General features: G+C 36.5%; 1 protein-coding gene across 2 annotated transcripts in view; it reads left to right on the top strand.

The window, feature by feature from the left end:
- Positions 1 to 22,664, top strand: part of WAC (WW domain containing adaptor with coiled-coil) — a 60,341-nt gene that overhangs the window by 23,068 nt on the left and 14,609 nt on the right. Inside the window, exons 2-8 of one of the 2 annotated variants that reach the window (XM_009869286.1) lie at positions 1,826 to 1,932; positions 2,698 to 2,813; positions 3,325 to 3,437; positions 4,895 to 5,203; positions 15,450 to 15,695; positions 17,242 to 17,364; positions 18,195 to 18,343. In XM_009869286.1, the coding sequence (XP_009867588.1) occupies positions 1,826 to 1,932; positions 2,698 to 2,813; positions 3,325 to 3,437; positions 4,895 to 5,203; positions 15,450 to 15,695; positions 17,242 to 17,364; positions 18,195 to 18,343 (1,163 nt within the window). The remainder of the gene's footprint in view (positions 1 to 1,825; positions 1,933 to 2,697; positions 2,814 to 3,324; positions 3,438 to 4,894; positions 5,204 to 15,449; positions 15,696 to 17,241; positions 17,365 to 18,194; positions 18,344 to 22,664) is intronic. The other variant, XM_009869287.1, reaches the window with a different exon arrangement.

Below are 22,664 nucleotides of genomic sequence, written 5' to 3' on the forward strand. Positions count from 1 at the left end.
ATTAAATGGCTATCTCCATGAGCAGTGTCTAAATTAAAAAAAAAAAATAAGGCTGTTGGTGTGACTGAGGAATACACTCTTGTAATTATAATATACTTCTTGCATACATTTAGGGATATTAAGTGTGTCTGATTTATAAATCTATATTAAAGTCTAAATTCTGGAATTTTCTAGCATAACATGATCATTGTATCATCACTAGAAACTCAATTTTTTTTTTGTTATTCATGTGCACCACAAGCATATGATGATGTGATTATTGCTTTGACAAGCTTAAGTTACCCCCAAGATAAGTCATTCCACCTGGTGCTCTGAGCATGCAAGACACTTTCAGTGCAGGACTAATTTTCTTGCTTTTGAAAGGCCGTATTTGAGGACAAGACTATTTTCTTTTCCTTTTTTTATTTTTTTTTAACCGCCGGATCTTTATATAGAATGACATATTGTTTTAACCAAAATTGTGTAGGAAAAAGTTCAGAGCTATGATGATTCAGGTTGCAGAAACTCACGTGTGTGCAAATCAGCCTTTAACCTTTGTAGGAGAATAAACAGGTTATTTATGACGTATCTCTTTGCTTTTGTGATGCACTCTTTTGTTTTTTCCTAAGGTGCAGGATTAGAGATGGGGAGGAAAAAGTGTGAAATAGTAGTTTTCTCAACAGTTGTGTAGTCAGAACGCTAGAAGATACACTTTTCATTATAATCTCTCCCATTCTGCACCATAATAGATCATTTAGTCGTCTTCTTCGTGTGTGGCTTTCAGAAGACTTTGTTTTAATGGCTCTATTCACTCCCGCCTATCAGTCTGCTCTCAGTGGGCTGTTCTTCTTTTGGTTCAGTGTCAGATACAGTGTTTTCCATTTGCAAAGCACCTTGACTTTAGTTTTAGATCCCTATACAGTGTGTCAAACTAGTGGTACCTAGTGTAGTATCCCTGGGTATTTAGAAAGAAGAAGGATGGAAGACTTTTCACTTAGAAATTCTCTAGGAATGGGGAAGCCTTAAGAGCAGGAAATTCTAGACTGGCAAAGTGTTTAATGGATGCCCTTGTTTAATTGTAATTAGAACTGTTCAGATGTAATTGGTGGCTTGAGCTTAGGCAAAGGCATGGAGAATTATCTTCTCATTTCCCAGCTGTTCTTTTATGTTAAAAGGTTTTCACAATGAGGAAGAAAACCAGGTTACCTTGAGAAGCAGTTGTTAGGGATGCTAGAAGCAGGTTGTGATTTGGGAAATGCTACTTTTAGTATTCTAGATGCCGATACCTGTATTGCAGAGACTGAGGTGCAGTAAAATTAATTTAATATATATCCGTAAACAGAAATAGTTATCTAGAACCAGTTGCATTGCAAGTAGTCTCAAAAGGGTTAAAATAACAATGTGAACTATTTTCCAATGAAGTTAAACCGAAATCAATTTGTATATCTAACTGTGTAGGCTGTTAATAGACCCATATACACTTTCTGACTTAGTGTTGAGAAGAAAATATCTGTTAATTTCCGAATCGACATGTTAGGACTTCTCCAACCATCAAAAAATACAAAGACTACTCGTTTGTAGCAGAATGAAGTTTGAGAGTAAGGCTGGTGAAGGAACATACTGCATTATTTTAACAGGAAAGCAAAATGAACTTTTATGTTGTGTGAAAAATGTGTATGGTCTCCCTGAAATACTTCGGTATCTGAACTGTGCTATGGTCCGGGCTCTGGACATCTTACCTTCTTCCCTCCCCGCTCCTTTCCCTTTTCCATGTCCTTAGAATGCAGATGATTGATTTCTTTGAAAACATACATGGTGAACAGTCTTTCTTTTTTTTTTTCTTTAGGGACCAGTTACTCTCCACAAGAAAATTCACATAACCACAGTGCTCTTCATAGTTCAAATTCACATTCTTCTAATCCCAGCAATAACCCAAGCAAAACTTCTGATGCAGTGAGTATTTGTGACTGGCGTTCATCTCTGTGTCACCCCATACATACACGTTACATTTTCATCATTTTGTCTAAAACAGGCATCACGTACCTTACCTGCTTCCTTGAATTTTCCAGCATCTGTCTTTATAAACACTCTGTAAACCCAAGCTGTTGTTGTTATATGTTGTAAAACTGATCTAATTGATATTTAGAGCTTTGAGGTACCTATCTTGAATTCTAAAATGCTAGATTATTTAAATGAAGTAGATACATAGATAAATATTTTCCATGAACTTTGTTGGTAAATCTGCAGAAGACGGTATGACTTCACTTATTTAAGATGCATTATATGTGAATTTTAGTTTCTTTGTTATCTGTGTTTTAGTAGTTTGGGTGGTGCTTGTTAAAAGTTGTGCTGAAAATAGAATGGATAAATTTGTGAAGTACAGAAAAATTTCAAAAAAATAATTTCTGAGCAAGTTCTAAGGTGCAAAAAGCTTATGTTACCAATATTGATATTATTGTGTCTCACTAAACATGCTCTTAGATTTTGTTTCAGAGTTCGTGGGAATAAAAGAGAGGAAACTATTGTAGAGTGCCCTAGGAGCGTAGTGATCACGTCTTTAAACTGTGAAAATGAAACAGGCATCTAGAGGTGGTGTGAATGGAAAGCAGTGATATGGGTGTATATGAGGATGCCATGTAGCTTTAAAAATGGTGGAAACATTTAAATTTGTGCATTAAAACTCTGAAGCCGTCTTTTGTCCAACACTGTATTTTAAAGGCTTATGATTCTGCGGATGATTGGTCTGAACACATCAGCTCTTCAGGCAAAAAATACTACTACAACTGCCGAACAGAAGTTTCACAATGGGAAAAACCAAAAGAGTGGCTGGAAAGGTATATATTTGTGTGTGTGTGCTGTCATTGTATAAAGAACAAATATTTTTAAGTTCATTTAAGAGCAGTAGAGCATATCTAATAGACTAATTACTCCTGTAAGAGATTTTGCCAAGTCTACTGTGTTTCTACCCTTACCATGGCTTCTGGAACTTATTTTACCCTTTGATGATCCAGAGTGGGAGGGAGAAATATGGTTGATTTGTGTTCTTGGGGTTTTTTCTGCTGGGGTGATGCACTTTTTTCTGGTTTGTTTTGCTTTTTGAGGGTGGTGGGTTTTTTTGGTTTGGGTTTTTTGTTTTGTTTTTTTTCAGTGTTAGGTGAAGTGGTGTACTGGGGGCTTCAGTGAGCACTGGTGCAAGGCAGCAATGGCTGAAGTTTGCCTGCCTCATCTGTAGCAACAGGCTCCTAAGAGAATAGTTTAATTCTTCTCATGTAACTTCACCTGTAGGAAGTGTTGTATTACTACATGATCTAAGTTCTTACTCAACTTGTGTTTTCTTTTCTTCAGAGAGCAGAGACAAAAAGAAGCAAGCAAAATGTCAGTTAACAGTTTTCCAAAAGATAGAGATTACAGAAGAGAGGTGATGCAGGCGACAGCTGCCAGTGGGTTTGCCAGTGGAAGTATGTGGCTTTTTACAGTAATATATTCTTGCCTAGTTTTCATGACTGTTTTCTTTTCCAAACTGTAAAAAATAAGAATTCCCTTTCCTTAGCTGTTTTTCTGACCTTTTTATATAAAAAGGCCGAAGCACATAGCACAGATAGCTCTGTCGAATGTTGTTTCTTAAAATAAATTTGAGCCTTTACTAATACGAAGCTTGTCTAATGCTTTTTGTGATACTCCTCCTTTTTGCACCTTTTACTGCCTATAATTATAGGTAGTTATTGAAGCAACTTACAGTTTACAGTATAGTTGGACTGTCAAGATCAGTGAAACCTGTCCGTGTCATACTCTGAGTTTAAAAACAGAAATCATAGATGTAGAAGTTTATCCTGAATCCTTTATTTCACATCTGAAAATAATAAGCTAATTTAATGGATTATGATATCAGTGTTCTCAGTACAGTTCTCGGTATCAGTCTTGTGTACATTATTGAACACATTTTTACCATGTCAAGACTCATTAGCAAAGCCTGTTCTGAACTATGAGTTTCTATTAGTTGGAATTTTTTTTTTTTTCCTGATACGTAGCTTTAATCTATGTCAATTTTTTTTCCTGGGAAATGGTTGTACTGTGAGGTTCTTTCTGTATATTGCTGTAGTTTGGGTGAAATTATAGCATAGTTCTCTGGATGATTTGAAAGTAGAAGCCAAAGTATTAATTTTTCAATTTTATTTTCCCCCTTTGCTTGGGATTTAAGGCAGAAATGTATAAAGGGCTGTTTTCCTGTATATGCTGAAACATAACTGCATATGCTAAAACATACCATATGCTACAAAAGTGCATATTGCAGTATCTGTTTGTTTTGTGACAGGTGGAAATCTAGGAATCAGTAAAAATAATTATATTTCCTTGGCCTGTTCTCTGTGTAGCATATTTTAAAGTCTGATGGTGTGACAAATGTGGATTAGTCACTTATTTAATGTATAGTCTTCTTGAATTAATATAGTTGAAAGTAAATTCTTTGTAATAGTACTGAAGTGATTTGAAGTGGAATTCTTTGAAGGCTAGAACTCGTTCAGGATTTTCAGTGAACAAAAGAAAAATGGCTCAAATAATCTCTTCATGCTGAATGTAAGATGGAAGTAATAGATTTTGATTTAGATTTTTTTTAGGAGACTTCAAAAGTTAACTTGACTAACACTTGTTAAAAAGCAGCCTTTCATCAAAACACGGTGCTTAACCGGAACTCTAAATCAAGCAAAGGTCAGAGAAAATGCGTTTTGTCAGTGAGTAAAATTGAATTTTGCCTTTTTTGATGCTGATCTACGTGAGGCTTTTTTTAATCATAAGAAGTTCAATCAGCTTTAGTTGTTGATGTGCAGCTGCATTAATCAGAGTCACTGCTATCTTAGACAAGTTTCTAATTTAGTCTTTTTTTCTTATTGCAATGTTTCTTGGGGAATCCTGAAAAAAGTGGAAGACAAGCATTCCAGTGAGGCCAGTAGTATGCTCCCACAGAATATTTTATCTCAAACAAGCAGGCACAATGACAGAGACTACAGACTGCCAAGAGCAGAGACTCACAGTAGTTCTACTCCAGTTCAGCATCCCATCAAACCAGTGGTTCATCCAACTGCTACCCCAAGCACTGTTCCTCCTAGTCCATTTTCTCTACAATCTGATCACCAGCCAAAGAAATCCTTTGATGCTAATGGAGCATCTACTTTATCAAAACTGCCTACATCCACATCTTCCATCCCTGCACAGAAAACAGAGAGAAAAGGTACGTCTAATCAAATTCTTTCTAATATTTAAGATGATGACTTGCATTTGCGTTTCTCGTTCAAAGTTTGTTAGTTCTCGAATTTAAAGATATTTTTCCTGTTGATTGTGTGTGCTTAGAACTCAGTTACTGTTTTCATGTGTTTATTTCCCCTTAAACCATGTTTGCTGTATTTTACACAACTTCAGATTGATACCACAATATTTGCTATTTACTGGCTTATTCTGCAAATTATAATTTCAAATGGTAATTTGAAAGATGTATTTTAGTAGGACATATTTTTTGTCCTCCCTCATGTTGTTTTGGATCTTGGCCATTATTTGAGTTCTTAACATAGATACAATTACACCATTTGAAAGTCATTTTGGACCATAATATTTTATGAACTGTTGTTACTGTTTGGAATGCCAGTATCAAACTTTTCTGTAAATCCTGGTGTAATTTTTACAGAAAGCAATACAGTTTTCTAAATGTCTGTAACAACTATTCTGTTTTGATCTGTGTCTTGTGATATATGGGATTTTCAGTTCTAAAGCTGCTAGAAGTTTGTATTTCTATATAATACGTACCAGAAACATTTAGAGTCTTCAAGTGAAGATCAGGACTTTACTGTGTGTTGTTTGTGACCCTTCATAAGTCTATATTATAATTGGATTTACTTCATTATTAGGGAAGAAGAGCTCAAGAAGATTTGGAGAATGGAGATGTGTGTTATTAGTGATAGTGTGATAGCTTTATAGGAACATAGAACTATTTGGGTTGGAAAGGGCCTTTAAGATCGTTGAGTCCAACCATTAAGCTAGCACTGCCAAGTCCAGCACTAAACTATGTCTCTGAGCACCACATCTACATGTCTTTTAAGTACCTCCAGGAGTGGTGACTTAAGCAGTTGCCTGAGCAGCCTGTTCAGTGCGTGACAACATTTTTGGTGGAGAAATTTTTCCTAATACCCAGTCTGAATCTCCCCTGGTGCAACTTGAGTCTATTTCCTTTTGTCCTATCATCTAGTACTTGGCAGAAGTGTCCAACTTCCACCTCTCTACAACCTCCTTTCAGGCAGTTGTACAGGGTCATACGGTCTCGCTGACCCTCTTTTTCCCCAGGCTAAGCAATCCGAGGTCCCTCAGCCACTCTTCGTAGTACATGTGCTGTAGACACTTCTTAGAGAGTGATGTATAAGAAGATTCTATTCTGGGGGTTTGGGAGCAGGGAAAAATTAATTTTTGATAAACATGTCTTTTTAATTTAGAGATACTGCTTAATTATATGACACTGCGTTCTTTTTTGAAAGATGGCTTGTAGCTGTGTTGGTATTTGCATGTTTGTCTAGTTAAAAGAAGAATAATGCAGTGCTAAAAAGACTTGGGTCTGACATTGGTCTTATATTCTGCATTTGCTTTCCTGCCTTGCAGTTTTCTTTATTAAAGAATTCCAGATTTTACACAGAGATGTGTCTTGGCCATCCAAAATACCCAAACAATACCATGCATTGTCAAATACTGCAATGTAAGAAAATTGTTCATATAAAGTATGTTTTGCCTTGAGGCTTTGTGCAGTTTTACGTGATCTGGTACATGAATGTTAGTGATAAACTAGAGAGGAACGTAAGATTTTTCAGCAAGGCTCTTTCTGTTCAACACAAAGTGAGAAACTGCACTAGTTTATGCATGGTTCTTCTACTGAATACCATAATTACCTGCTTTGGTTCAACCTGTGTGTTTCAATTGCAGTTTGATGCACTTTTGAACATGAGAATGCAAAACATCCATGACAAGCGTTCTCTCCTTTAGCGTATCCTATTTTCACTGCTATCTTTAAAATACACTTAAAGAAAACCCTTGTTACTACTCCGTTCTGGCACGTACTTGATTCCTTTTTGGCGTGTGATGAGACTTGGAACTGGATATATTCTTTCCCTGCTATACTGCATACCTTTATTAGTTGCTTCCACTTAAACTGAGCAACTGAATCTTACTGCGGTTGAAGGAATTTCCCATTGTGATAACAGCTATAAATGTTGGTGGGGAGTTCTTGAATTTGTTACATTCAACGTTCTTCTGAAAACATACTGTTGGGTATGAGTAGTGACACTGTAAATCTTACTTTAGAATTTATGTTACAGTGGATGGTTCTTTATTAAATAATAACTGAATTTCTGTGTTCTCTTGAATACTCTTGCCTCGTTGATCTAACTTTTAATTACCCTTCAGTGGGAGCAAATACAATACTTCTGAGCTTCAGACAGGGTTGATTACAGAAAGTTAGTAAATAATTGAAGAATTAGATGAATGTTAGGTTTCAAGTACTTCAGAAAATGTGTGTTCTCACAGGTTGCTTAAATACCTCTCTTCTTACAGAAACAGAAAAATTCAGTTCAGCTTATTAGAGATCCTTGAAAGAGTGCATTCAGTAGTCTTGCCTTTTACTTTTTTTGTGGACGTTAGATTTTTTTTTTTGTTTTAAAAAATTTGACCAGTCTAATTTCTGTAGCATTTTACGTATTTAAATTTAAAAGAATGGAGGAAGCTGTATATTGGGATGGTTTTTGATAGCTTTCTTTCATTACTCGTTATCTCAGAGGTGACTGAACCTCTATTACTATAGGTGTGTAGTGTTTCAAAGTGTTTGTAGCTGTTACACAAAATGGAAAAAAAATTGTTCTGAGACACTCAGTTTGAACAATATTGTAAAAGTATCTTTGTAAAATTGGAAAGTAGTTTGAGAGGTTGGGGTTTTTTACACTAGTGGAGCAAACAGTCTTTGATCTTTTTTTCTGTTTGCTAGCTGTGCTATTCCTTTCTCTTTCAAAAAAGAGGTAAAGCTGTATTTTTTGCTTATAAAAATAGCTTGGTCCAAATGACTGATTAGTATGTGCTGTAGTCCTTGCTTAAATGAGTTCTTGCTTTTTGTCAATGTGTTGCTGGCAACGTTATGCCAGCAGATAATGTACCACTGTTTTAATAGTTCTGTTCTTAGAGTGTATTTTTTAAAATGCAGTAGTAGTTGTGAAAAACAAAACAACAACAAAAAAAACCACAAAAACCAACAACACCACTTTTTTCAGCTCAATCTCTTTTGCTGCAGGGGTATGTTGTAGTCCCACAAGGAGATTGAATAAAATCCCTGGCTGAACTATAGCTCAGCTGTTAGCGGTAGTCCTCTGCCCTCAATGGCTGGCAGTAGTGGAGAGTTCCTGGGGAACTATTTGACCTCTACCCTTTGGTTTGAATGTTCCAGTCAGAATCTGCTGCTTCTGTTTGTGCTCACTGTGAGTGCTTTATGCAGGTAAAGTGTGGGGTTGCTTTTCCTACTTTTTGGCTGCTTTATCTGTAGGGCACATCGCATTTTCTGATTTCTAATTCAGTTACCAAATGAAATGTTGTATTGTCTATATCTTCACAGTGTGTCTGTCTGTAGGATGCTTCTCACACCTTTCCTCCAAGTCCCATCGGGCAGCACTTCTGTTTCTAGCACAGCAATATTCTATTTTTTTTTCTGAAAAAGCTCAGCGAGCTGGCTAAAGCAGTGCCAGGTGGGTTGTGACCCTGATGCTGACAGATTAAAGTGGTTGATCAGTGACAGATGAGCTTCTTTCTCATCCTTTTCTCACCCTGTGGTTTTCTTACTTGTAACTCTTGCTAGTTTTTAGCAGTCAATTATTAACATTGCTTCTGATATTGCTGCATCTTCTCTGGCTCAGTTTTGCTGCTTTAAGTATGTTACTCAGTTCATATAGTATTTAGAAAAAATTTCACAAGTTAGACTGCTAGAGGTTTCTTCCAGTACTTCATGCGTGTCAGCTGAGCATTGCTATTACATTTATTTTGGTAGGAGAGAGAAAAGATGAAAATTCAGTTTTAAGACTGGAGAGAAAAATAGAGAGTTTTTTGTATTTTAGATAATTTGAGTGTATTTGAGAACCCAGTTACTGTTGTTGCCATAGTTCCATTTTGTCAAATGTATTTACAAAAGTGCATTGATTGATGAGTATTTTTGTATTTTAGTGTGGCTTAAAGTCCTTAATAGGTCAGAAACAAATTGTAGAAAAGGTAAAAGTGACTGTCGGTGCTCAGACAATTTAGTTGGTGAACACATTCATCTGTGCTGAAGTACCTTACCATTCTTAATCAACAGTAAATGAAGCAGTTTAGTTGTTCTAGGTGGTAGTTGTTTAATCAGTATAGCAGAGGTGAGGTTTATGGGGCGATAAGGCATTGAATTTCTGAGAATTTTGTAATGCAGTTTTCTCCCCACAGAGAGCACACTGTGAGAGCACAAGTGCATGACTCTTGCTAGCAGAGCAAAGACACAACTCAAGCTCACAGCAGAGTGATTGGATAATACTGTAGTGTTGAATCTGAAGGACTTTGAATACATTAGAAAATTACATCAGTAGTAAAAGCTGTTGGAACACTCACAGGATCACATTGATAATTTGGGAATTATCTGGCCAACAGTAGTGGGTAACTTCCACGTAATTTAAAAAAAAAATAAATTTGAAATTAATCAGCTGTCCAGATATGTGGTAGAGTAAGAGCAAGTTCTATATAACGGTATTTTAAAGCTACTCCTTGTATAGGCAGCATTAGTATGTTAGTTGTGAGGAGGAGGAATGTGAAGGAAGTTGCCGCACAGGAAATACATTTCCTTTTGTTTCTTTTTTCACTATTCACTTCTCTGTCACACTTAACATGCCTGAATATCTCAGCTCACTGTGGACTAGAAGGGAGTGAGCAAGTGTGAGGAACGGGGCCTTAAAGGCCTCCAGCAGGTAGAATGATGTGACTGAGGCACAAAGGAGGTGCAGGAGTGGTGATGACAAGAGCTTTGCACTGAAACAGAAAAGTTAGTTGTTCACTCTCTGCCTTAAATCTAGTCTGAATAAATTTACCTGTGTAACATTCTAGGCTGAGAATTGCTTTTCAGAATGAGATTAACTAGTTGATCAACTGTTTGCTTAGGAGCAAAGATTCTTGTCATACGGGAAAGAGGTTGGAAACAGCAAAATTCAGCAGCATTTTAATATATTGCCTCAAACTCTGAGAAGAGAAGGCATCGAATACTTCAGTCTTGATTGTACTTGAAGAACATTATGGCACAGCTGATGAAAATGATCTGTGGTGTTTTTTCTGGAAGGATTACTTGGCATTGTTATTAAAAAATCCATGCTGCTTGGAAATATGCCGTGTTAATGTTTCTGTTCTGGCTTGACATGATGTTTCTGGGGCAAGCCATGGCCTCTAGTTGAGTTCAGTTATCTCCCTGTGAAACCTGCAAGAAAGATGCACTTTTGCCTACAGCTTCGTGTCACAGGCAGTATTGGCCGATAATACAGACTTCTGTCCTTTTTGCCCAAAAGGTGTCAGGTCATGCTCCAGCAGAGTAGGTTATGAACAGAAAGTTCTTTCCAAATCATCATGGTTATTAAAGGTTGTTTTCATTATAAAAAAGGGGGGGGATTCTGCATTATTTTAATGTAAAACCAATTAATATTTCTTCCCATTAAGTTGATCTCCACATCTAGTTGATTTTGTTTGCCATCCAATTACTTTGGTTTTCCTTTTTTTGGATGGCTTTACTTCTTGCTCATTTTTGTCCCCATATTATTACAGCTGATGGTCCAGAAACTTTAGTTCTATATGTAGGCAGCATCTAATTAGTTTGTTTACGTGATTGTCAGAAAGCGTACTGTATCTTCATATTGTCACAACAAAGTGAATGGATTTTTTCTAAAAGAAATTTTCCTAAAAGCTCCAGAAGTTGAAATTTCAATATGTTTAGCTTATCATGGAGAAATCAGTGCAAATTCGTATTTTTTAAATCACAGAAAATAATTTTAAAAATTGTCTTATTTTTTCAGAGGAAGAGCCAAACCCACAAAGTTTAATTAACAGTTCAGTAGTGAAAAAGATCACAGTGTGCTGTGGTCTGCTATTGGTTTTGATTATTTATTTTTTCCTACATTTTACTCAAAAATACTTGCTTGGGACTTCGATGATAATAGCTGAAATTTTATGTGAGATTGAAGTCATTTGCCTAGCATTTGTATGGGAATTGGTGTTGACAGTGAAGAGGCTGCAGAGTTGCCCTGTGCAATAGGAGGCAGCTTCAGTTACCCTCTAAGACTTTTGCAGGCCTTGCAGCATAGGTCATCTTTTTAAGAATAATTTTTGTGTGAGAGACAGACCAAATTTACATCATCTCTTTTAAAATTTCAGTTGTAGGTGCAACATTAGTCTGATTGATGTATTAATGATTCAGATTTTGTTTATGAATGACTAATGTAATCAAAAGCTTTATTTCACATTAATGCTGTAGTTAGCTTCTTAATGAACATGAACTTAGATTGACAAAGGCAGAGAGAAGAATGTATCAGAGTTGTAAAACATGGATTTGTAAAGATATTTCACTTTTATCAGTACGCTGAGTCCACTTTGACTGTGTTTCATGATGATTGAGGCTTCAAATGCATTTAAGAATTATAGGACTGTATAATTCTAAGCATTTTTTAAAAACTTAGTACATGTTTTAGAAACTAGGAAATAGTGTTTAAATGTTGAAAAGCAAATTGTGTGCAAAATACACAGTGAAACAGCCTCAAAACCAATCAGAAAAGGAGAGTTAGGGAGGAAAAGGAGAGAGTGAGAAGTTTCTGCTTCTGTTTGTGGAAAAAGCAATGGAAGTACACACACCACAGTGAGTGATATTTGAGGATTTTTGTGAGACAGACCTTACATCTTGAGGAGTTTTGACTAGTTGTTTTAACTTTAAAGGTGAAACTTGCAAGTTCTGTATAGCATCATAAAATAAACCAATTTTAAACCTTTATAGTTACTTTATACAAAAATGGGTGTGTAAATATTCGGAGGCTTTGCTTTATCAGCAGTATTTCTTGGAATTTTTTCTGTGAAATCAAGTATCCAGTCTGGAAGCCATATGGAGTAAGATAGATTGGTTTAAATTAAGGTAAGGAAAGTTGTGATTATGTTGAACTATTGTATAGTCTGTATTTTTTAGCTTGTTTCTTTTAATGCCAAAGAAGTTTCCCTTTGTAGAGAAGGAAATAGTCATTCAGGCTACTTGATACGAACAAGAAATACTTATACTTCCTGAAATAACTTTAACAACTTTTTTTGGCAGGAAATGGGTTTATACCCTTTGCTTCACTCTGAAAGACTCAAATTACTTAATTCATGAAGTTCGTTGCTGTCCTGAGCATTTACTGTGCTCTGCATCCGCTGTGATGTTCAATAACAAGGAGTTAGGATGTGTGTTCAGATAGCCATGATCACATTGCTGTATGCTTTCATAGCATTTGAATGGCTGTTTTGGTGATGTTACCCAGCTCAAAAGATCAGAGTGTTAACTGTAAACACTACCTGTTTTTCACATCACTCTAGGTGTTTAATCTGGGTGATGTACAAAAAAATACCTTTTGCATGTATGTTCTAACACGTACTTAAAACATCTACAATAATACAGCTACAGCATAGAGTCTCCATATTATCTAAAAGAATTAACTGGACTGTGTTGTTTTGATGTAATTAAGTTTGTGTTTTATAGCAGAGAAGCTTACCCAAATTAAAGTACTTTTACAGACCTCTTGGAATTCAGTTGTTACGTATGATATACTTCGAGTCTTTTTATTTAAGAAGTTAGTTAAATAACCAGAACTGGTCTTAAGGTTTGTCTTTCACTGCATTGTCAGCTTGAGTTTGCCTTTGATTCAGCTTATTTTGTGTTCAAAACTGCAGCGTGGGTAAAAGATACTTACAGCCGTTTGGTATGATGGTGTGGTTTGAAGCTCAGGTATTGCTTATGTGAATTAATAATATAGTAATGAGTTGCTTTTTTGCTTAAAATAGCTCAGTCCAACTGTGAACACAAGCCTAACTACGTTAAATGTGTTTTGAAATTAGTGCTGGTAGTTGCTTGTTAATTTGGGGTTTTTTTTCTCTTGTGTTTGGTTTGCTTTTAAATTAGAGTATTCTGATCTTTTTTGTTTCATTTTGAGGTCTTTTTTTTTTTTTTTAGTAAGGTTCTCAAAACTGTAGGGTAGGGGACTTGTACATGCAAGTACTAACATGTCCCGTTCTGCTCCATTCCCTTGCTTTTGTCTACTGATGTATCTCGTCCTTATGTGGACTATGATAAATCCAAGTTCAGTTTAAACTTTACATGGTTTTTGTTTAGTATGGTAAAATTCTTATTTGCTTGATCTGTCTTGACTTACAGTTGTCTTAAGTTTGAATGCTGCAAAATAAGATTTTTTTTATGTAGTACTTCTATAACAAAGACTTTTACTAATGACTTATTTTTTTAAGGGGGGCTAATACCTAATCATCTTTCCTAGTCACATCTTAGTGAAAACTGTATAGAAAATTTGTAACTGTTTTTTTTTTCATCTACCGTCTTTATGACACTTGTTGTCCCTTTTGGAAGTTCTTACGAAAGCTCCTGGCCAGATGACCAGGTCCCTTTGGAGCTACATTGAAAGCCAACCCCTTGTCCTGAGGAGCTGTTAACTAGATAAGGCTGCCTCTTTTTCAGGGGTTTGCCTGAAACATCAAAATATATCTGTGTGCCCTGGCCATTGCAGTCTTGCAAGCTGTCAGATTTGGTTTCTTTGATGTTTTTTTCTGATTAAGATTTCTCAGCTACTTGACTGGGGAAGGGTTTTTCTGAGTGTATGTGACCTTTTCAAACTATTTCTGCTGTAACTGCAAGTAAGCAGAAGTCCCCTTTCTCTTCCCTGAGATTTCTAATCTCATTTGGTTTACATATTGATATTTTAGTCATTTTTTAGTTTTTACTAGGGTGGTTCTCCAAATGAATATCAGAAGAGTCAATTAAGGCTGTCAGAATACAAAAGCTTTTAGATATTTTGTAACTTTGAATTCTTACGTAATAAAACAAGACTTTTTCATTTTTCTCCTTTACTACAACTCAGCTTCTTTTTACCTTGACTATCTCTTCAATGAAAAAATAAAACCCCAAACAAACCTTTAGAGGAAAAGAGTTTCCCAGCCAGTTTTAGCTTTTGTGATATTCTCTGCCAGGTCTGAGGTGTGTTTAAAATCCTAGTCTTCAATATTATGGGCAAACATCCTCGGTGAGAACTTGGATGCATATCCATCTTTCCACTCTTGATCCAACCTGTTTGGTGCTCTAGAGGCGTTAGTCTTGACTGAATTTGGGGGTGGAGGTCTCTGATAGGCTTAATGAGGGTGAGAGAAGAGGAAGCTAAAATCAAAATACAGTGCTCCAGGCTCCTTAAAGGAAGGATATTTGAAGGGATTAATGGTGTTCCTGTAGTAAGTGGAAATTCTCAGTGAAGGAATTTCTCAGAGTACTGGAATGGAGGAGAAACTTTGATGTTAACTGGAAGTCAAATTTAAAATTAACCTAAATAATTCATATTAATTAGAACAAATCACCGTACAGTATCGTTGAATTCAAGTACTAAGCATTTCTGTGGACAGTAAGTTTAAATATTTGCTAAAATGAGTTTAACGAAATAAAATATGTAAGTATTGATGCTTCAGGGCAGCTGACAAGTTTGAAATTAATTACGGGCAGATAGATTTTTAGATGTTTTTCCACTCTGCTGTGGGGATGTTACCACATCTTGGTTTTGTGTTTCTAGTACAGCTTATCCCATCTGCAAATCCTGAGCAATGTAGCTGGATTGTGTATGAGAGACTTGGTCTTTTTTTTGTAGCTTCTTGTAGTCTGGTGTCTGAGCAAATGAAGCATGGCCTATATACCCTTCCCTCAAATTTGACATATTAGCCTGTAGAGTCCATGGAATGTAAGGGGTTTGTTTATAGTACATTTTCCAAAGAAAGATTTGAATCACGATTAGAATTAGAAGTCATAGAATATGAGCATATGCACAACAAAGGAAAAAATCAATAAGGAATTTCCGGTCCACGCTTGTCCTAAAAATTGGGCTGGAGGGGAAGGGAGGGAAATCCTATTTGTAATAGTGGCAACTTTCAGTACATCATCTTGAAGTGGAAAATTTTATGTGTGTTCCTAATGAATATTAGGTTCAATAACATAAATTATACTAGATATAAAATACCTTCAGTTTTTATTATATCCATGTAGTAGGGTGTTTTGGTTTCTTTTTTTTTTTTTTTACAATGATTTGACCTTATGGATTTAATGTGAATATTGTACTAGTGAAAAATTGTCAGGTTATATTTGGGAAAATGAAAATTACTGTCTGTCTCCTGTTCAGAGTCTGCATCCGTGGACAAGTCTGTATCCCATTCTTGCACAACTCCTTCTACATCTTCTGCTTCTGGACTGAATCCAACTTCTGCGCCTGCTTCGTCTGCTCCTACAGTCCCTGTCTCACCTGTCCCACAATCACCAATTCCTCCGTTACTTCAGGACCCAAATCTCCTTCGACAGCTGCTGCCTGCTCTGCAAGCCACCTTGCAGCTTAATAATTCTAGCGTCGATATATCCAAAATCAATGAAGGTAAGGATTCTTTAAAGTTGATGTAATCTATTATTTACACAGGTTAGTAGTAAATACATGCCTGCCTTTAGGTGAAAAGTGAATAAATGAAACTCTAAATGAAGTGGGGATTGGTTTTGTTTTTCCTGTTAAATCTCCTGTTAAATTAGCCAAGTAACATTTAAGGTTGTTAAGGTAATAAATGCTGATTATGTGGACAGTCTAATTGACACTGGTGACTTAACTGCTGCATCAGCATTCATCTCTTGCACAAAATTTAGTTAGAGCTTTTTGTTCTTTTGTTTGATGCAGTGTTCTTTGTTGTCTGTATTTTATGATGCTTTTCTAATAATACGTGTTTGCAAATACTGAAACTTCTAGGGATTCTCAAATCTTCTTGCCTATCAACTTTTTTTTATTTAACAGAACATTAGCCTCTCTGAATAAAGATAGTATATCAGTATTTTTGCTGGCAAGTTAAATTTGGTGCCTGTAATAGCACAAAAAAATCCCTTAGATTTTTGTCACATTGACCTAGTTTATTAGGAGAACATTTCAAACTAGCTGTAGTGCCTTTCACTGCAAAAACAGCTAGAGTTGATGCATTTTGATGCATGTTATGTAATGGGATGCTTGCATGTGGCAGGTGACTGATAAAAAAATGGGGTGGGATTTTTTGTTTGCTTCTGTAAAGTTCTTGTGCACTGATCACAGATTAAAATAGGAAGCAAAACGTGTACATGTAGTGCCCAGAGTTAATTATCTTTAACTTTTTTAAAGTGTAAACTATGAAAGTCAAAACATTAAATTTTTATGTACATTACAGTTATTTATAAGGAAAAGCTGTCAATTGACTTCCTTTGAATCAGCAAATATTATGGCTTTATTCCATACTAGTAAGTGAGTAGGTTATTTTTTCGTTGCACTAAGAGTAGGAGTATCATCATTGTTTGTCTTAAATAAATGAAAGGTTCAATCAAGGCTCCAGTTCTATTTTATTAGAAGGCTGTCAATTTAAGTTCCTGGTCATTTTCTCTTGCCATATCTGAGCAGCAGCTGGACCTTTCTTGGAACAAGAATGTTTAGTGTTGTTCTCATGGCATCAGGGCCAGGCTTGCAGGTCTGTGTGGGCAGTGACTTCACCTTGCACAGCAGGACTGTCCTCACTGTGCGTATGATGCAGTTATTCTGTGTTTGTGCTGATGAGTCAATTTTTTTGGACTTGTACATGAGTAGTGTATGTTCAGGAAGTATCCCACAGACCCTGTAGACCTTTTTGAAAAAATAGTTCAGAAGCTGTAAGATGTTCTTCCTGGATAGTGCAGTTTTAAAATTATGAATTTTTTTAGTGGAGGAGCCGGAGACAGGAGAGGAGACTTGGTTAGACATGCCAGGCATTCATGAATTGAATTCAAGTAATCCAAAAATAGCTTGGATGGCTTTTTGGCCTATTGTGGATACAGGAACAAAATCAGAAAAGAAAACGTGGCTTAAATTTATTTTGCCGGTTTGAACACTTTAAAGTGATGTTCTAGAATTGTCAGTAAAATAGAATGTTTGTTTTTAGTTCTGACAGCAGCTGTGACACAAGCCTCTCTGCAGTCTATACTCCATAAAATTCTTACTGCTGGACCATCTGCTTTCAATATCACTTCCCTAATTTCTCAAGCTGCACAACTGTCTACGCAAGGTATTCAAAGTCTTCTTTTCATTTTTGTAAAATTGTTACACTACGTTTTATAAAGGTTGATACAGTGGAAACTTTCAGAAGCTGTCTTTTGTCATATCTTTGGCCATCTGGTGTGGAGGATGTCAGATGACTTCTTTTCGCAGAGATAGGAGAAGGAATTGTTACTTGAGGATCAGGAAGCTAACTTGCAACTACGTAACTGTGCTTCTCTGTCTCACCAGTTGGGATTTTCTTTATATCTTAACTTACTCTGAGTAATGCAAAACCTCTCAATTTGTTCTGAACCTTGATCAGATGTTATTTAATACTCAATATAAACCACAACTGTTCCTTGGTTGAGCACCCTTCTTGTAATACTGTGCAACTGTGGCTCTTGGGGAGGTAAACAGTGTTTTATGCTAATGCTAATTTTTAACCAGTAATTAAAATGTGGACAAGGGACTGTTGGTAGATGCCTGGAATGGGTGAATACGTTTCTAAATAAGCTGTTCATGCATTCTTTTGGTTAAATCAAGTTGAGCACTCTAAAATAGGAGTTGCAAGTGAAAATAATTTAGTCTCCATGTGTAGAAAGCATTGCATAATAGCTTTTTTTCCCCCTCCTCTCAAGTTTTAGAAGTGAAAGGTTTGGGTAAAATACAATTTTTTAGGTAGGATTGTTGTTGAATAGTTGATTGTTCCAATTTTTCACCCCTGCAGGTGTCTCAAGGTGTGTTTGTATATTATCTAATACAGCATACTCTAAGATACCAAAGGAAAGTCTACTTTACACTTAAAATAATATATGGCTTTATTAAAAACAATCTTTCTCTTTTTTTTTTGCTTTACAGCTCAGCCATCTAATCAGTCTCCAATGTCTTTAACATCTGATGCCTCATCGCCAAGATCATATGTATCTCCAAGAATAAGCACGCCTCAGACTAACACTGTTCCGCTTAAACCTTTGATGACTACGCCACCAGTATCATCGCAGCAGAAGGTAAGTTCCTTTTGATTTATGCCATATTGTAGTGAGAAACCATTAGTAGATAATACTAAGTATTGCTGCTATACATCCATGTGCTAGCAGTTACATATATATGATAATAAAATATGCATGTTGTCTTTCCCAGTAGAAAGAGAAACAACTAGAAGCAACTATTCGACTGTAGTTTTGCAGTACAACTCTAGCATGGAATTGTAGTACACATTTCTGTTCCTGAAAAAATAATGTGCTTGCTTCAGATGCTCTTTGTAGATATTATCAAGAGATCTGTATTTTAACATATTTAAATGGAAACAAAAACTTACTCCAAAGGCAAGAGCTGATACAGTTATTTAGACTTTAGCCAGTGAAGGATTTTTAGAATGAGAGAGAAGTTCTTGGAGAAGTTTACCTAATGCAGTTTCAAATTTGATTAGCAGTGTTTTAGGTATTTACAGGGTCACTATTGTTACTTCCCTTTCCCTTTCTGCCACCTTACCCACATCGATTCAGAATTCCTTAATTGGATCCATGACTAGGAAACATTAACTGAAACTAACAGGCTGCTGAAGTTCTTCTAAGCATTAAATAGAAAATACAGAGTTGTCTTTTTTTACTTTTTGTATGTGTGTGAGATCCCTCTAGTGGGTCACTCTTCAGAGGAAAAATGTTTTTGTGGAAGCTGAGCTCAATATTCTGTTTCCTACAAGTGGTGATGTTGAAGAATAAATAGGATGTAAGCTGAGTCCAGCAGATGAAGGACTCTCTGTTTTGCTGTGTATACGTGGGGAAAGTACATGTAATTAGAGGCACTCAAGGTGAACTTCCCCTTAAGGGCTTTTCCTTTTTCTTATTTAAAGACCTGTGTTTCATATTACAGAACAAGGGTAGTAAGAGGTTCCGAGTTAAAGGACCTGTTAGGAAGGAGGATTTTGTTATTAAAGAGGACTGAAGGCAGAGCTGTTGATTTGCACCCTCTGGTGGAAAGTCACCTTTTACGTTCAAAATAGTTTTGTAGTGATAGGTGGAGCTGCTGGGCATAGCACTCTTGTGCCTTTTAGGTAAGTTTTAAAAAACAAAACAAGAATTTAGCAATTTACAGTGGTATTCTGGCTGTGAAAAATGGAAGTGCACTGAGGTGAATTTGGACCTTTCCTAGATGTTTGCCATTTTCGTGCAACGGGAACTTGTCCTGTCTCTTCATTGTGTGGATCTTCCTTTCAAGATTGAGACCCTCAGATTTTAACCCAATCTAGCAGTACGTTGCCCAGTGCATGTAGTATCTTAGCAGTGTAAGAAGCGTGACTGTAGACTTCAGGGTGAGACCAGTCTTGTTTGATTTTTATTTTTCTTTTCCTCCACACCCCCCCCCCCCACCCCTGCTCCCCCTTTTTTTTCTTTTCCCCCACCCCCCCCCCCCCCAATCCCTGCTCTCCACACCTCTGCTTAGCTAAGGCATCTTCCTTTCAATGTTTTGCTCGGAAAAAAAACTTTTATGTCTTGAAGACCTTTAAGGAAAACTTTGGGAGGACAGTTTGCAGAATTCATTCTATTCTAAATGTCTTGTTGTCTTACATTTCAATTTTTTCATGGGTGCAAAGAAAACTAAGTGGTTCTCTGAGTTTGTTGTGATTGACAATGGTACAATGAATTATGAAAGCCTCATGTATGTACTAATCACGCTTGTTGTCTTTGTTTCTGCTCTTGGAGTGCATCCTGAATCTGGTGGTCACATCCCATGGCTAGGTGACAAGTGATGAAATTATTAAATAGACTTAAAACAAAGAAGGAAGAAGCCTGGCACTTTCAAATTCTGGGATATGAGAAAGAATCTTCTTACGTTGTTTACTATCAGTAACTGGAAGTTGATCTGTTCCGGTCTCTCAAGCAAGAGATAAGGATCTACTTATATATATACAGTTCTGATGATCAGCTACATTATAAACATGGCAAAAGCTTTATCCTTTGGAATTTTCTTTATCTACAGTGTGTTCTGAAATAGAACTAGAAGGAAAGACAAAAAATCTCTTCTCCCCCAAGACATTTATCCTTGTTTTATGAATTTAGTTTCTTTAGTATTTATCATCATGCTACAGATGTCTTAGAACTGTGCAGACAAACTTGAACCCACTGCCTTTCTCCCAGCATAAAGGCCAGCATTATACCTGTGAAGTAGATCGTGTGGTAGTAAAGTATGCCTTAAGAGAATGTTAAAGCAAGCCAAGTGTAAGTATGGCCAGTCTGTCTTGGTAGACTATTGAATTGAATAATTAAATCTAGTTTTGGATGCACAAGCCTTCCATCAGGTTTCTAGTAGAAGCAAAAAACCTCAAGGCTAAATGGAGATTTGAGAAGTGTTGATCTGAATTTAGTGTAAGTCTTAATTACAGCAGGGCTGACTCTCCTCAAAAAACTGTCAGGTATTTTATGCTTTGATAGGGGAACCTCCACTTACAGGCAGAGCCCTGTGATTGCATGTAGTTCGTGGCTTAGCACGCAGGATGTCACTAATGGTATTTTCAAAGTAGGGTGCTGTACATTTTATTGATACGTGTATACATGTTCTTCTGAAAGTGGTGACGTTTATATTTTGATGAGCATACTGTGACACATTTTGAAGTTACTATATTTGAATCCATATTTCCTTATGTTTACCCTGCAGTGAGGTAAGATTGCACATCTGCTTTACTTTTGAAACACATGTAATGTGGTTGTAACCCAAGTGTTAAGTAAATTTCTGAGTTACTCATTCTAAACTGTGAAGTCTTTGCTTCAGAATGCTATTAATCCTGGTAGACTGTTGTGCATCATTATATACACTGGCAAGTTTTTACTCTTATCCCTCTGTGAGGAACTTGTAACTCTTACTGCACTGGGAATATCATAACCATAAAAGCTTTCTATTTTTGAGGTACCTTGAGTAGCTTCACAGATCAGTTTTAGCTGATTTGAACAGAATTAGTAGTAATGCTTTACAGCAGGATCTTTTCTTGGGTTTTATGTTCCTTAAATCTGCTGCTAACAACAGAGCTGCTGAAATATTAATGTGAAGTGTTTGTGTGTTAGACCCAGAATAAATTCTGGTTCAGTAGCAGATACTTTTCCATTTCAGTATGGAAAGAATTTTTGTGATAGTTCCTGTATTCATGTAATTAATTCCGTAAGATGGGATTGAGATGAGAACTTAGAAGGCGATAGCTCCAGTGTAAGCCTGTCTGGTTTAGTGCTCCTTAGAGTATGTCAGTCAGGTTAAGTTACTCAGTTCTAAGAGTTCGAGGTAAATTATGCATAATCAAGCTGTGCTGCTGTGCCAGGACACGCTTTGTTTCCGAGCACAAGCTCCTTCGTTTAGGCTGCTTCTATGCAGACAAGGCAGAACTGGCACCATACAAGTAGAGCCCAGTGCCAGTTGCACGGATCCTTGGCCTGGCTCGGGGAACGGCGAATGTGGTGCCTTTCTCGTGGCAGAACCTGTCGCTTAGGACTGCATGAACGCGGCTGGACTGCTTTCAAACGCAGACCCGTGTGCGTGCCTGGAGGTGTGCTCTGTGCACGCAGCAGCTCCGCTATCGTGGACTCTGGGATGCTAGGCAGCACGTTTTGCCGTTTAGCTTTGCCTGTGTTGTAAAGTTAGAACCTGCTCTGAATTTATGCAAAATAGATGTGTAAAGCGTGTTACACAAACCTGGCAAGCTCAGTGAGAATGTTGCTTATGGAGGTTTTTTGGTTTTTTTGTTTAGCCCTTATTATTTTTCTGTTACACTTAGTTACAGTCTGTGAAACACTTGGAAAACAGGGAATATTTTAAGAGTTTTTGTTGCTCATTTATCTTGCAAATCCCATTTTTCTTTACAGTCTACTTCTGTTTTTACTTCTACCAGCCAAGGAGCTGGTTAAGTTTCCCTGTTTGGCTCTGTGAGGTGATTTTGTTATCTTTGATGGATTCCCCTTTTGAAATTGTTCCTTCTGTTTTTCAACAGCCTCACTAAGTTATGTCTGCTCATAGGTTGAGCAAGATTCAGGCATTAATACCACAATTCTTCATGTTGTACAATTCATAAAGTTACTCAGGCAGTCTTTTTTCATAAATTAGTTTTCAAACTGCTACTATTTTGTTCCCCTCAACAGTTACAATTCTGTGATTTTCAGCACACTGAATGACCATACAGCGTCTTTGCTTTATCTTTTCAGAACCATGATCTTTTCATGTGCTATTTAAATTGTTTTTGCTTTTGATAATTTTAAAAGGTGACATTTCCTCTTAAATATATAAGTAGGTTTGAGACTACATTAAAATTTCCTGTTTATTTAAATAAATGAAGTTTTATCTTGAGTT

Source organism: Apaloderma vittatum, unplaced genomic scaffold (genome assembly GCF_000703405.1).
Source record: "Apaloderma vittatum isolate BGI_N311 unplaced genomic scaffold, ASM70340v1 scaffold22695, whole genome shotgun sequence".
In the NCBI taxonomy this organism is placed as follows: Eukaryota; Metazoa; Chordata; class Aves; order Trogoniformes; family Trogonidae; genus Apaloderma; species Apaloderma vittatum.